Source organism: Balaenoptera borealis (genome assembly GCF_965194805.1).
Source record: "Balaenoptera borealis genome assembly, chromosome: 17".
NCBI classification, from domain to species: Eukaryota; Metazoa; Chordata; class Mammalia; order Artiodactyla; family Balaenopteridae; genus Balaenoptera; species Balaenoptera borealis.
Window position 1 is genome coordinate 37,130,999 of NC_138876.1, and position 15,065 is coordinate 37,146,063.

At 37.1% G+C, this 15,065-nt stretch overlaps 1 protein-coding gene across 17 annotated transcripts in view; it reads right to left on the reverse strand.

The window, feature by feature from the left end:
• Positions 1 to 15,065, reverse strand: part of VPS13B (vacuolar protein sorting 13 homolog B) — a 765,850-nt gene that overhangs the window by 708,486 nt on the left and 42,299 nt on the right. For all 17 annotated transcript variants that reach the window (XR_014236520.1, XM_082364176.1, XM_082364168.1 and 14 more), the window contains one exon: positions 14,746 to 14,866. Coding sequence is in view for 16 of the 17 variants with exons in the window: in XM_082364176.1 (XP_082220302.1) it covers positions 14,746 to 14,866 (121 nt within the window). In the remaining variant the exon portion in view is untranslated. The remainder of the gene's footprint in view (positions 1 to 14,745; positions 14,867 to 15,065) is intronic.

A 15,065-nucleotide genomic window follows, 5' to 3' on the forward strand; every position in this document is an offset into this window, starting at 1 on the left:
TACATCAAAATGTTAACAGGTTCCAGGTTCTGGGTAAGATGAAGTAAGCACATTCCACTCTTTCTCACTGAAGGTAGCGAGAAAACTTGGAAAGAAAGTATGGAGCAGCTATTTCAGGACACTGAAAAGTAAACAGTAAGCACGAGAGGGGAAATAGAAGAATGAAAATCAGAGCTTACAAAGACAAAACAAATAATAAAATGGTAGAAGTAAATTCAAACATATGGGTAATTATTCTAATTTAATTGTATTCTGGCCAGAGAGGATGGGCTTTATGATAATGATTCTTTGAAATTTGTCAAGAATTCCTTTTTGACCAAGTCTTTTTCAATGTCTATACATATCCAATGTGTGCATCAAAAGAATGTACACTGTCTTATCTGCTGGGTGCAGAGTTTTACATGTATCTATAAAACAATCTTGTTAATTGTGCTATTCAAAGACCCAGTTTGGGTTTGTCTGCTTGATCTATCACATTTCAAAGATAGGTTGTTAGGTACATACAAAGCCATCATATATTTTTTGGAGAACAGTACCTTTTACTATAATTCAGCATCTATTATATACGTCCATCAATGCTTTTGCCTTAAGTTTTATTTTGCCTGATCTTTATGTTATTTTTGGATAGTGCTTGTCTACTATACCATTTTCCATCTTTTCATTTTCAATTTTTCTTACCTCTCCATTTTACCTCTGTGTTTTAGAAGCCACACACACCTGGACATAACCACTCCTTCCTTTTAGTATCCCAAAAATATTAATTGTGCTTCCTTAGAGCTCCTCTTTGCTTTGGTTTTGCACTGTAGTTAGTAGTTTACAAAATCTCCTATACTAAGCCATTAATTCTCTAAGGGCAAAAATAGCCTTCAACTAGCTGCTCCAGCATAGAGCAATAAAGATTTGGGGAACTGAACAGCCTGCCTCCACTAAGCAATGTTTTGAAACTCAATCTAATTAGAATGAAATAAAAGCTCTCCAGTTATCACTTTTTCTGTTGTAAACAAAATATACACGTTAGGTATCTTGAAGGTTATTGACAAAAGCATAACATACTTTTAAAATGATCAATATATTAATGAGAAAGAACACCTGTATGGCAGAAATGGCTAGCTATCCATCAATATTTTGTGCTTCCCCTTCCAGAATGTACAATTGTTTCTGAGATATGACTTCTAAGATATACATAACGTCCATGAAGACAGTTTTCCTCAATGAAATTTGAGAAGGATATATATCACCTCCAACCTGGGGATATTAAGAACTAGATAGGGGCTTCCCTGGTGGCGCAGTGGTTGAGAGTCTGCCTGCCAATGCAGGGGACACGGGTTCGAGCCCTGGTCTGGGAAGATCCCACATGCCGCGGAGCAACTAGGCCCGTGAGCCACAACTACTGAGCCTGTGCGTCTGGAGCCTGTGCTCCGCAACAAGAGAGGCCGCGACAATGAGAGGCCCGCGCACCGCGATGAAGGGTGGCCCCCGCTTGCCACAACTGGAGAGAGCCCTCGCACAGAAGCGAAGACCCAACACAGCCAAAAATAAATAAATAAAAAATTAAAAAAAAAAAAAATCCCCATGCGTAAGAAATGGCAAAAAAACCCATCTTATAAAAAAAAAAAAAAAAAAAAAAGAAGTAGATAGGTCTTTTCCAGATTCTCCTCTTAAAAAGGCTGAAAGCAGGTCTGCAGACCTACTAGAGAATGGACTTGAGGATACGGGGAGAGGGAAGGGTAAGCTGGGACAAAGTGAGAGAGTGGCATGGACATATATACACTACCAAACGTAAAATAGATAGCTAGTGGGAAGCAGCTGCATAGCACAGGGAGATCAGCTCAGTGCTTTGTGACCACCTAGAGGGGTGGGATAGGGAGGGTGGGAGGGAGGGAGACGCAAGAGGGAAGAGATATGGGGACATATGTCTATGTATAACTGATTCACTTTGTTATAAAGCAGAAACTGACACACCATTGTAAAGCAATTATACTCTAATAAAGATGTTTAAAAAAAAGAGGCTGAAAGCAGTATAATTCAAAGCCTGAGTAGGGCATAGCAGAGCCTCAAGATAAAAGGAGCCTGGGCTTCTGATAGAACACTGCCTTGACTGGTACATAAAGAAAATAAACACTTTTGTCCTGCTAATCCCCTGAAATTTAGATGTTAAGGTGTCCACCACTTAACTTAACTTACACATCTGGTCATTGTTTTTTGTTTTTTGTTTTTAAGTTTTTCCTAAAACTGTTAATGGAAAATGTTAAAAACAGTAAAAGCATAAAAATAGAAGCGGTAAAATAAGCTCTGAATTTCTTTTTCATTTACAACAAGGTTCTCTCTATTCTTAGATGTTCCAGAAAGGAACAGTGATTAGATAGCTTAAATTGCTGAGCTTCCCCACAGGCAAGTAGACAAGAAATGATTGTGCTATCTTCTATAAAAATACATTGCCATTTTTGGCTCAGGCTCTTGAACACCTGATATATTACAAATATTCTTAAATTATCTGATAACCTCTCCAACTATTATTAAACTCCCTTCAAGAGTTTTTTTTCAGAAAACCAAGCCCTAACAGCCTAAGGTGGCAAGCATTAAGCAAACACACACACACACACACACAAACACCCCTTCCATTTCATATTCAATATTTTCTGCAGAAAACAAAATCTTGAGTAAATGACTACTAATTTAATAATATATACCTCATGTATACCACAGGTATTGTAAAGTATATAAGGTATTCCTCATCTGCACCAAAATATCTAAGTTTCCAATTTCTCATCCATAAAACGTAAGCTAGATCAGAGGCTTAGCTGGAGCCTATAGATAGACTTCAGTGAGTATGTGAATACCTCAAAGTCACATGCAAATTTTAAAAGTGCCTATGTGGGTCTATAACTTTTTCAATAGATTTTCAAGCGTCCATGTCCCAAAAAAGACAGACTGCTAGACCAGAAAAATCAGAAGTAGCTTCTTATTCTACATTTCAATGACTCTATGATTCTGATTATCGATCTCTGAAAACCCTGTGTGATTTTATGCAGTTCAGTTTTTATGCAGTGCAGTAAATACATAAATGGCTATTATGAACCAGACATTGTATCAGATCGCAACTGGCCAAATGAGGCTGTGCCATCTGTTGTTATAAATAAAGTTTTATTGGAACACAGTCACAAACATTAGTTTATTTACGGTTTATGGATGATTTCACAGTACATCAAAAAAAGTGGAATAGTTGTAACAGAAAATATATGGCTTGCAAAGCCTAAAATATTTAATAACTGGCCCTTTACAGATAATATTTCCTAACCTCCATGCTAGATGATGAAGATCAAAGATGTCTAGGTCACAACTTCAGACCCAGTGGGCGACATAATTTTTAATTTATCTATACCCTAAATATTTCCATTACACCCTGTGTGTGTGTACATACATATATTGGGTTGGCCAAAAACTTTAACTGGCTTTTCCGTAAGATGACTCTAGTAGTGCTTAGTTGTCTTTAACTTCATTTGAAACAATTTTGTTAGACTGTATTGTGACAGCTATCATATCAGCGTGCATTTAAAAAAAATTATCAAAATTGGTAAATTTCTGTGTAGCCATTTTAATACTGAAGATGGAAGGAAAAGAGCAACATTTTCGGCATATTATGCTCTATTATTTCAAGAAAGGTAAAAACGCAACTGAAACGCAAAAAAAGATTTGTGCGGTGTATGGAGAAGGTGCTGTGACTGATAGCACATGTCAAAAGTGGTTTGCAAAGTTTTGTGCTGGAGATTTCTCGCTGGACCATGCTCGACGGTCAGATAGACCAGTTGAAGTTGATAACGATCAAATCGAGACATTAATTGAGAACAATCAATGTTATACTACATGGGCGATAGCCAACATACTCAAAATACCCAAATCAAACACTTAAAATCACTTGCACCAGCTTGGTTATGTAAATTGCTCTGATGTTTGGGTTCCACGTAAGTTAAGTGAAAAAAAAACTTTTTTTTTTCTTTTTTAAATTTTTGAACTTATTTTTTTTATACAGCAGGTTCTTATTAGTCATCCATTTTATACACATCAGTGTAAACATGTCAATCCCAATCGCCCAATTCATCACCCACCACCACCACCACTCCCCCCAGCAGCTTTCGCCCCTTGGTGTCCATACGTGTGTTCTGTACATCTGTGTCTCAACTTCTGCCCTGCAAACCAGTTCATCTGTACCATTTTTCTAGGTTCCACATATATGCGTTGATATACGATATTTGTTTTTCCCTTTCTGACTTACTTCACTCTGTATAACAGTCTCTAGATCCATCCACGTCTCAACAAATGACCCAATTTCGTTCCTTTTTATGACTGAATAATATTACACTGTATATATGTACCACACCTTCTTTATCCATTCATCTGTCGACGGGCTCTAAGGTTGTTTCCATGACTTGACTATTGTAAATAGTGCTGCAATAAACACTGGGGTGCATGTCGTTTGGAATTATGGTTTTCACTAGGTATATGCCCAGTAGTGGGATTGCTACATCATATGGTAATTCGATTTTTAGTTTTTTAAGGAACCTCCATACTGTTCTCCATAGTGGCTGTATCAATTTACATTCCCACCAGCAGAGCCAGAAGGTTCCCTTTTCTCCACACCCTCTCCAGCATTTATTGTTTGTAGATTTTTTGATGATGGCCATTCTGACTGGTGTGAGGCGATACCTCATTGTAGTTTTGATTTGCATTTCTCTGATGATTAGTGATGTTGAGAATCCTTTCATGTGTTTGTTGGCAATCTGTATATCTTCTTTGGAGAAATGTCTATTTAGGTCTTCTGCCCATTTTTGGATTGGGTTGTTTGTTTTTCCAATATTGAGCGGCATGAGCTGTTTATATATTTTGGAGATTAATACTCTGTCCGTTGATTCACTTGCAAATATTTTCTCCCATTCTGAGAGTTGTCTTTTTGTCTTGTTTATGGTTTCCTTTGCTGTGCAAAAGCTTTGAAGTTTCATTAGGTCCCAATGTTTATTTTTGTTTTCATTTTCATTACTCGAGGTGGTGGATCAAAAAAGGTCTTGCTGTGATTTATGTCAAAGAGTTTTCTTCCTATATTTTCCTCTAAGAGTTTTATAGTGTCCAGTCTTATATTGAGGTCTCTAATCCATTTTGAGTTTATTTTTGTGTATGGTGTTAGGGAGTGTTCTAATTTCATTCTTTTGCATGTAACTGTCCAGTTTTCCCAGCACCACTTATTGAAGAGACTGTCTTTTCTCCATTGTATATCCTTGCCTCCTTTGTCATAGATTAGTTGACCATAGGTGCATGGGTTTATCTCTGGGCTTTCTATCTTGTTCCATTGATCTATGTCTCTGTTTTTGTGCCAGTACCATATTGTCTTGATTACTGTAGCTTTGTAGTATAGTCTGAAGTCAGGGAGTCTGATTCCACCAACTCCGATTTTTTCCCTCAAGACTGCTTTGACTATTCATGGTCTTTTGTGTCGCCACACAAATTTTAAGATTTTTTATTCTAGTTCCATAAAAAATGCCATTGGCAATTTGATAAGGATCGCATTGAATCTGTAGATTGCTTTGGATACTATAGTCATTTTCACAGTATTGATTCTTCCACTCCAATATCTCTCCAACTGTTGGTATCATCTTTCATTTCTTTCATCAGTGTCTTATAGTTTTCTGCATACAGGTCTTTTGTCTCCCTAGGTAGGTGTAGTCCTAGGTATTTTATTCTTTTTGTTGCCATGGTAAATGGGAGTGTTTCCTTAATTTCTCTTTCAGATTTTTCATCATTAGTGTATAGGAATGCAAGAGATTTCTGTGCATTAATTTTGTATCCTGAAACTTTACCAAATTCATTGATTAGCTCTAGTAGTTTTCTGGTGGCATCTTTAGGATTCTCTATGTATAGTATCATTGCATCTGCAAACAGTGACAGTTTTACTTCTTGTTTTCCAATTTGTATTCCTTTTATTTCTTTTTCTGCTCTGACTGCCGTGGCTAGGACTTCCAAAACTATGTTGAATAATAGTGGTGACAGTGGACATCCTTTTCTTGTTCCTGATCTTAGAGGAAGTGCTTTCAGTTTTTCACCATTGAGAATGATGTTTGCTGTGGGTTTGTGGTATACTGCCTTTATTAGGGCGAGGTAGGTTCCCTCTATGTCCACTTTCTGGAGAGTTTTTATCATAAACGGGTGTTGAATTTTGTCAAAAGCTTTTTCTGTATCTACTGAGATGATCATATGGTTTTTATTCTTCAATTTGTTAATATGGTGTATCACATTGATTGATTTACATATATTGAAGAATCCTTGCATCCCTGGGATAAATCCCACTTGATCATGGTGTATGATCCTTTTAATGTTGTGTTGGATTCTGTTTGCTAGTATTCGGTTGAGGACTTTTGCATCTATATTCATCAGTGATATTGGTCTGTAATTTTCTTTTCTTGTAGTATCTTTGTCTGGCTTTGGTATCAGGGTGATGGTGGCCTCATAAAACGAGTTTGGGAGTGTTCCTTCCTCTGCAATTTTTTGGAAGAGTTTGAGAAGGATGGGTGTTAGCTATTCTCTAAATGTTTGATAGAATTCACCTGTGAAGCCATCTGGTCCTGGACTTTTGTTTGTTGGAAGATTTTTAATCACAGTTTCAATTTCATTCCTTGTGATTGGTCTGTTCATATTTTCTATTTCTTCCTGGTTCAGTCTTGGAAGGTTATACCTTTCTAAGAATTTGTCCATCTCTTCCAGGTTGTCCTTTTTATTGGCACAGAGTTGCCTGTAGTAGTCCTTTAGGATGCTTTGTATTTCTGCGGTGTCTGTTGTAACTTCTCCTTTTTTATTTCTAATTTTATTGATTTGAGTCCTCTCCCTCTTTTTCTTGATGAGTCTGGCTAATGGTTTATCAGTTTTGTTTATCTTCTCAAAGAACCAGCTTTTAGTTTTATTCATCTTTGCTACTGTTTTCTTTGTTTCTATTTCATTTATTTCCACGCTGATCTTTATGATTTCTTTCCTTCTACTAACTTTGGGTTTTGTATGTTCTTTCCCTGGTTCAGTTAGGTGTAAGATTAGGTTGTTTATTTGAGATTTTCTTGTTTCTTGAGGTAGGATTGTATTGCTATAAACTTCCCTCTTAGAACTGCTTTTGCTGTATCCCATAGGTTTTGGATCATCGTGTTTTCATTGTCATTTGTCTCTAGGTATTTTTTGATTTCCTCTTTGATTTCTTCACTGATCTCTTGGTTATTTAGTAACATATTGTTTAGCCTCCATGTGTTTGTGTTTTTTATGTTTATTTCCCTGTTAATTCATTTCTAGTCTCATAGCGTTGTGGTCAGAAAAGATGCTTGATATGATTTCACTTTTCTTAAATTTACTGAGGCTTGATTTGTGACCCAAGATGTGATCTATCCTGGAGAATGTTCCGTGCACACTTGAGAAGAACGTGTAATCTGCTGTTTTTGGATGGAATGTCCTATAAATATCAATTAAATCTATCTGGTCTATTGTGTCATTTAAAGCTTCTGTTTCCTTATTTATTTTCATTTTGGATGATCTGTCCATTGATGTAAGTGAGGTGTTAAAGTCCCCCACTATTATTGTGTTGCTGTCGATTTCCTGTTTTATAGCTGTTAGCAGTGGCCTTATGTATTGAGGTGCTCCTATGTTGGGTGCATATATATTTATAATTGTTATATCTTCTTCTTGGATTGATCCCTTGATCATTATGTAGTGTCCTTCCTTGTCTCTTGCAACATTCTTTATTTTAAAGTCTATTTTATCTGATATGACTATAGCTACTCCAGCTTTCTTTTGGCTTCCATTTGCATGGAATATCTTTTTCCATCCCCTCACTTTCAGTCTGTATGTGTCCCTAGGTCTGAAGTGGGTCTCTTGTAGACAGCCTATATATGGGTCTCGTTTTTGTATCCATTCAGCAAGCCTGTGTCTTTTGGTTGGAGCATTTAATCCATTCACGTTTAAGGTAATTATCGATATGTATGTTCCTATTACCACTTTCTTAATTTTGGGGGGTTTGTTTTAAACTTAAAGATTGTCCTTTAGCATTTGTTGTAGAGCTGGTTTTGTGGTGCTGAATTCTCTTAGCTTTTGCTTCTCTGTAAAGCTTTTGATTTCTCCATCGAAATCTGAATGAAGTCCTTGCCGGGTAGAGTAATCTTGGTTGTAGGTTCTTCCCTTTCATCACTTTAAGCATATCATGCCACTACCTTCTGGCTTGTAGAGTTTCTGCTGAGAAATCAGCTGTTAACCTTATGGGAGTTCCCTTGTATGTTATTTGTCGTTTTTCCCTTGCTGCTTTCAATAATTTTTCTTTGTCTTTATTTTTTGCCAATTTGATTATTATGTGTCTCGGTGTGTTTCTCCTTGGGTTTATCCTGTACGGGACTCTCTGTGCTTCCTGGACTTGGATGGCTATTTCCTTTCCCACGTTAGGAAATTTTTCGACTATAATCTCTTCAAATATTTTCTCTGGTCCTTTCTCTCTCTCTTCTCCTTCTGGGACCCCTATAATGTGAATGTTGTTGCATTTAACGTTGTCCCAGAGGTCTCTTAGGCTGTCTTCATTTCTTTTCATTCTTTTTTCTTTATTCTCTTCCACGGCAGTGAACTCCACCATTCTGTCTTCCAGGTCACTTATCCGTTCTTTTGCCTCAGTTATTCTGCTATTGGTTCCTTCTAGTGTATTTTTCATTTCAGTTATTGTATTGTTCATCTCTGTTTGTTTGTTCTTTAATTCTTCTAGATCTTTGTTAAACATTTCTTACATCTTCTCGATCTTTGCCTCCATTCTTTTTCCGAGGTCCTGGATCATCTTCACTATCGTTATTCTGAATTCTTTTTCTGGAAGGTTGCCTATCTCCACTTCATTCAGTTGTTTTTCTGGGGTTTTATCTTGTTCCTTCATTTGGTACATAGCCTTCTGCCTTTTCATCTTGTCTATCTTTCTGTGAATGTGGTTTTTGTTCCACAGGCTGCAGGACTGTAGTTCTTCTTGCTTCTGCTTTCTGCCCTCTGGTGGATGAGGCTCTCTAAGAGGCTTGTGCAAGTTTCCTGATGGGAGAGACTGGTGGTGGGTAGAGTTGGCTGTTGCTCTGGTGGGCAGAGCTCAGTGAAACTTTAATCCGCTTGTCTGCTGATGGGTGGGGCTGGGTTCCCTCCCTGTTGGTTGTTTGGCCTGAGGCGACCCAACACTGGAACCTATTGGGGCTCTTTGGTAGGGCTAATGGCGGACTCTGGGAGAGCTCACACCAAGGAGTACTTCCCAGGACTTCTGCTGCCAGTGTCCTTGTCCTCATGGTGAGACACAGCCACCCACTGCCTCCGCATGAGACCCTCCAACACTAGTAGGTAGGTCTGGTTCAGTCTCCTATGGGGTCACTGCTCCTTCCCCTGGGTCCCGATGCACACACTACCTTGTGTGTGCCCTCCTAGAGTGGAGACTCTGTTTCCCCCAGTCCTGTCAAAGTCCTGCAATCAAATCCCACTAGCCTTCAAAGTCTGATTCTCTATGAATTCCTCCTCCCATTGCCAGACCCCCAGGTTGGGAATCCTGACGTGGGGCTCAGAACCTTCATTCCAGTGGGTGGACTTCTGTGGTATAAGTGTTCTCCAGTCTGTGAGTCACCCACCCAGCAGTTATGGGCTTTGATTTTACTGTGATTGCACCCCTCCTACCGTCTCACCATGGCTTCTCCTTTGTCTTTGGATGTGGGGTATCTTTTTTGGTGAGTTCCAGTGTCCTCCTATCGATGATTGTCCAGCAGCTAGTTGTGATTCTGGTGTTCTCGCAAGAGGGAGTGAGAGCATGAAAAAAACCTTCTTGACCATATTTCCACATGTGTTTCTCTACTGAAACGTAACGAAAACGTTCCGTTTTTAAAACAAATTGTGACAATCAATGAAAAGTGAATACTGTACAATAATGTGGAACGGAAGAGATCATGGGGCAAGAAAAATGAACCACCACCAACCACACCAAAGGCCAGTCTTCATCCAAAGAAGGTGATGTTGTGTATATGGTGGGATTGGAAGCTCCTCTATTATGAGCTCCTTCCGGAAAACCAAACAGTTAATTCCAACAAGTACTGGTCCCAATTAGACCAACTGAAAGCAGCACTCGATGAAAAGCATCCGGAATTAGTCAACAGAAAACGCATAATCTTCCATTAGGATAATGCAAGACCGCGTGTTTCTTTGATGACCAGACTAAAACTGTTACAGCTTAGCTGGGAAGTTCTGATTCATCCACCATATTCACCAGACATTGCACCTTTGGATTTCCATTCATTTCAGGCTTTATAAAATTCTCTTAATGGAAAAAATTTCAATTCCCTAGAAGACTGTTCTTTGCTCAAAAAGATAAAAAGTTTTGGGAAGATGGAATTATGAAGTAGCCTGGAAAATGGCAGAACGTAGTGGAACAAAACTGTGAATACGTTGGTCAATAAAGTACTTGGTGAAAATGAAAAATGTGTCATTTATTTTTGCTTAAAAACCAAAGTAACTTTTTGGCCAACCCAATACATATATTCTGAGTAAAAGGGTAAGGAAAAAAAAAGGGAAAAGATAATTACATGACAAAATCAAGAAAGAGGAAGCTATGCATTAGAACACAAAATTTATCTGAGCTTCCTAGCAAATAAGTAGAAAAAAACTTTAATGAAAAAATATTTAACAAGAAAAAACATATCCGTTAATTAAGAGTTCCTGAATAAATTAAAGGACAATACCCTTAAAGCCATTTTAGAGAAAATGCAGAAGCAGCCCACAAAAGGCTGGCTTCTTACAATGACCTTCAACAAAACCAAAGGTTGTACACTCCAGAGAGCATAGGACTAAATAATCCAGGTATGTAGCTTAGAAGTAATCTCACTTCTAAGCTAGATAAAGTACAGAGAATACTGAGGAAAGCATGAATGAAGAAAGAAATAAATGAAACATCCTTAAACTTTCCCTCTAAACAGGAATTGTCAACATATCTTACTGAATATCCTAGGCCCACAATTCAAAACTGTTATTAAAAGTAATTGAAGCTTCTGGCCTATATATCATTAACTGAAAGAAAATGTGTATGGTTCAAATCAGTCAGATTCAAACTCTTTTGACCACTCTCCCAGTAAGAAATATTACATCATAACCCAGCAAAGCACACATATACGCATAAGTTTCTTGAAATATGATTAACCTTTGCTATATGCCCCACATTATGTGGTTTTCTATTCTAAGCTACATATTTTTTAAATGCTTGCCATGACCCACTAAATTGCTTTCACAATGCACTCAGTGGTCAGGATGTATAATCTAAAAGAGACTGTTCCAGATAACAAGACCAGAAATTGCAAAGAAAATATGAGATATCGACTTGTGTTTCTTTCCTATTAGAGGGGTGTCCATCCTTCAAGATATAGAACAACTATTCGCAACACCAAAACTTTTCTCAAAAAGTATCTCTGAATCTATGTAAATGTTTGAACTCCAAAATTATAACCACAGATGCTGGAAGAGATAACTTTGCCCTAGAAAATTTTGAGAACGGGAATTCATCTCTACCATGAAAGAACCTTAATATAGGTTCTTTCCAGGTAAGATAACATTGCCAGAAATGAGTCCTCAAATAACCATATGAGTTAATCTTGAAATAAAATGATTTACCATTATCCAACTGGACTGTCAAATTATCCCTTTTTTTTCCTTTGGCAATATTAAGTTTAGCTGCTCTGCCTTCCGGTAATTGTCCATCAAGTTCAGTTACTTCCTAACGCAACTCCTTTAACTGTGATTTTTGTCACAGCATAAAAGAGGATATGAGTCCTGTTAGGTAAGGCAGAAAAGCACCTGTTAATCCAAAAGCTACCTCAAGTAGTTCAGTAGAACACAGCTCTGTTTTATGCCACTAAAAATAGGATGTTTTATGTTACGTTTATTTTTATGTTTTATGCTCCTAAAAATAGGTCAGTTCTCCCAATCCTGAATATCAGTATCAATTCCAATACAGTCTCTAAAGAATCATTAAAAGTCTGGGACCTGTTTTGAGTACATGCAAGTTAGCCCACAGAAGATTTTTAATCTGTGAAATCAACAACTGACAAAAGCTTAAATTTTTCTTAAACAAGTTCTTTCTTAAAAGAAAAAAAAAATGTAATAAGACTCAACAGTTAAACCTAAAACTGATTATTCTTTGCCAGGATATTGATGGAGAGAGTTGTATACAATGAGCTGGCTTAGGAAGTTTTAAGGGGATATGTAGTCAGAAATTTGGAGGGTAAAGGGGTTGCCCATTTCATAAATAAGAATAAGCTATAGTTTAATTTACAGTTTAATTATATTCACCAGGGATTTCTCCCAAGGAGTTAATAATTATGAAAAGAATTTAGAAAGCTCTTTAACCATCATAACTACTCTAAGTAGAATTAGAAATATTCAGAAGTAAAATAACTTCTTCTGGCACCTTCTCCAGCCATAGCAATTAATCTATTTATTCTAAGGCCAGAGAGAATACTGAGATCTGTTAGGTAAAGTTCTTAAGAACACAAAGCATCAGCATATAACACCAGTTAAATATGTTCAATTCAAATGTAATTTAGAACCTATATTTGAGGGAGGAGGGCTATGAAATGATGTACCTAATGGCAACCTCTTACAAGTAAAGTAGATGGTGCCAGAAGACTGTCAAAAATTAACAGTTTTGAAATTGAGTTGAACTTAGGTTGAAACCAGCTTACAAACCTTTGGGGCAGAAAACAAGTGTATACCAATGTCAGCTATACCTCAAAAAAAAAGAAGTAATGGATAAATAAAATCGAAAGAGAAGTGACTGATAACTATTAACTGTAAAAAGGCAGCAATGCACTTTGGCCACAGAGCTGACATGTAACAATTATTGGTTTTTTTCCTTCATTAAACATTTATCAAGGAACTGTTATTTGTAAGCCACTACTCCTCCAGATAAATAAAAATTTCAGTTTCCTTTGTTTATCAAGAAGCAAGAGGAACAAAGAGACTACAAGTAGAGTCAGAAGCAAGTCTTTGCTTGTAGCGCATGTAAGAAAGCAACTATACTCCAATAAAAATTTTTTTTTAAAATTCCCAGTTATCATCTTAAAATGTAAAAAAAGATTTGGGTCTCCTTAGGTGTTGATTTTGCATCAGATAAATTAGCATATTTTCAGAGTTCTCTGTGAGTGAAAACAGGATTGGGATCCACCTTTTAGGTACTGGAACTAATATAACTAAGGAAGAAAGTCCTGAGTCCCCAAGAAGAGCTGACTTCCATCCCTCTTCTCTGTTTCCCTGATGACAACAAATAACTATAAGATTGTGAGTGTGATGAAGAAACAAACAGAAACAGAAAAAGAATGAAATACCTGCATTGACACTTCACTCTGCAAAATCGCCACATGGAAAAGACTGTAACTATTATACAAACATTTCAAGCAATACAGAGCTAACTTAAATTTCTGGGAACTTTTTTTTTTTTTTTAACGTCTTTATTGGAGTATAATCGCTTTACAATGGTGTGTTAGTTTCTGCTTTATAACAAAGTGAATCAGTTATACATATACTATGTTCCCATATCTCTTCCCTCTTGCATCTCCCTCCCTCCCACCCTCCCTATCCCACCCCTCTAGGTGGTCACAAAGCACCGAGCTGATCTCCCTGTGCTATCTGGGAACTTTTTATACAATGATAAGACTATTGTTTAACTTAATGATGTAATGAGTGCTTATCTTACCCAGAACAATATGTCTCCTTTTTATTTAATGTGAAACGCTGTTAAAAGCATCAGATGTGCACTAGTGTTCCATGAAGATGTATTTGATTCCTGACCTTTAATCTAGGAAAAATTTAAGGGAAGGGGTCCTGATATATGATCACATGCATAGGGACAAACAGCAGCAAAGTAAGAACAATGTATTAATTATTGGGATTTGTCCTTTAATCGTCCTCAAGAGATGATTAGAATCTATGAGAAAAGAAATGAAAGGAATTATATATATAATTGAAGTGATGAAGCTTTTAATCTGGAGATTGGAAGCTGTCTGAAATGATCTGTGTTATTTTGTTGTTTAGATCAGTGATTCCTATACTTACAGATGAGTAAATTTTAAGACAAAAATATATTCAAGTAACTGTCATTCAGTCACCCACCTTTTAATCTTAAATAAAGGAGTAAATAGAAAAAACAAATAAAGAAAGAAACTTAAGGAATAAACCTAGGGCAAAAGAGCATTAAAATTTGAATGAGTCCAGAGCCCTCACAAATGTCTTTCAATCTGTTCTGATGTCATGCAGCAAATGTACATATATTTTAAATACTTTGACACTAAAAAATATGGAAAATATATATTCTACAAAGGGCTACAACAATGATTAATAACAATCAAAATTTTGGTTTTATCAATGCCCTTAGAAGTTACCTGGTGGCGGGACTTCCTTTGTGGTGCAGTGGTTAAGAATCCGCCTGCCAATGCAGGGGACACGGGTTCGAGCCCTGGTCCAGGAAGATCCCACATGCCATGGAGCAACTAAGCCTGTGCGTCACAACTACTGAAGCCTGCGTGACGCAACTACTGAGCGCACGTGCTGCAACTACTGAAACCCGTGCACCTAGAGCCCATGCTCCACAACAAGAGAAGCCACGGCAATGAGAAGCGCACGCACAGCAACAAAGACCCAACGCAGCCAAAAATAAACCAAAATTAAAAATAAAAAAGAAGTTACCTGGTGGCAAATCAGGATCTGTGGGAGCAGCCTGCTGAATTCTTCGGGGTTTTACTGATGATTTTGTGTTCTCAGTAGTACTACGGTTGGTAGAATTAGAACCACAGCTTTCATGGTCATCCTATTTTTATTTTGAAGAAAGAAAATTATCAGTCACCATTCAAGAATTTTAAATAGTTTTGTTGAATGTATGCAGGTTACTAAAATGTGATAAGATAGACTCTTCAGGTTTTTTTTTTTAGCTCTAAAAATCTATGTAACCAAAATTTTTCATAATTTGCATTCTTAAACACCATTTTAAAAATAAGTAGTAGTTTAAA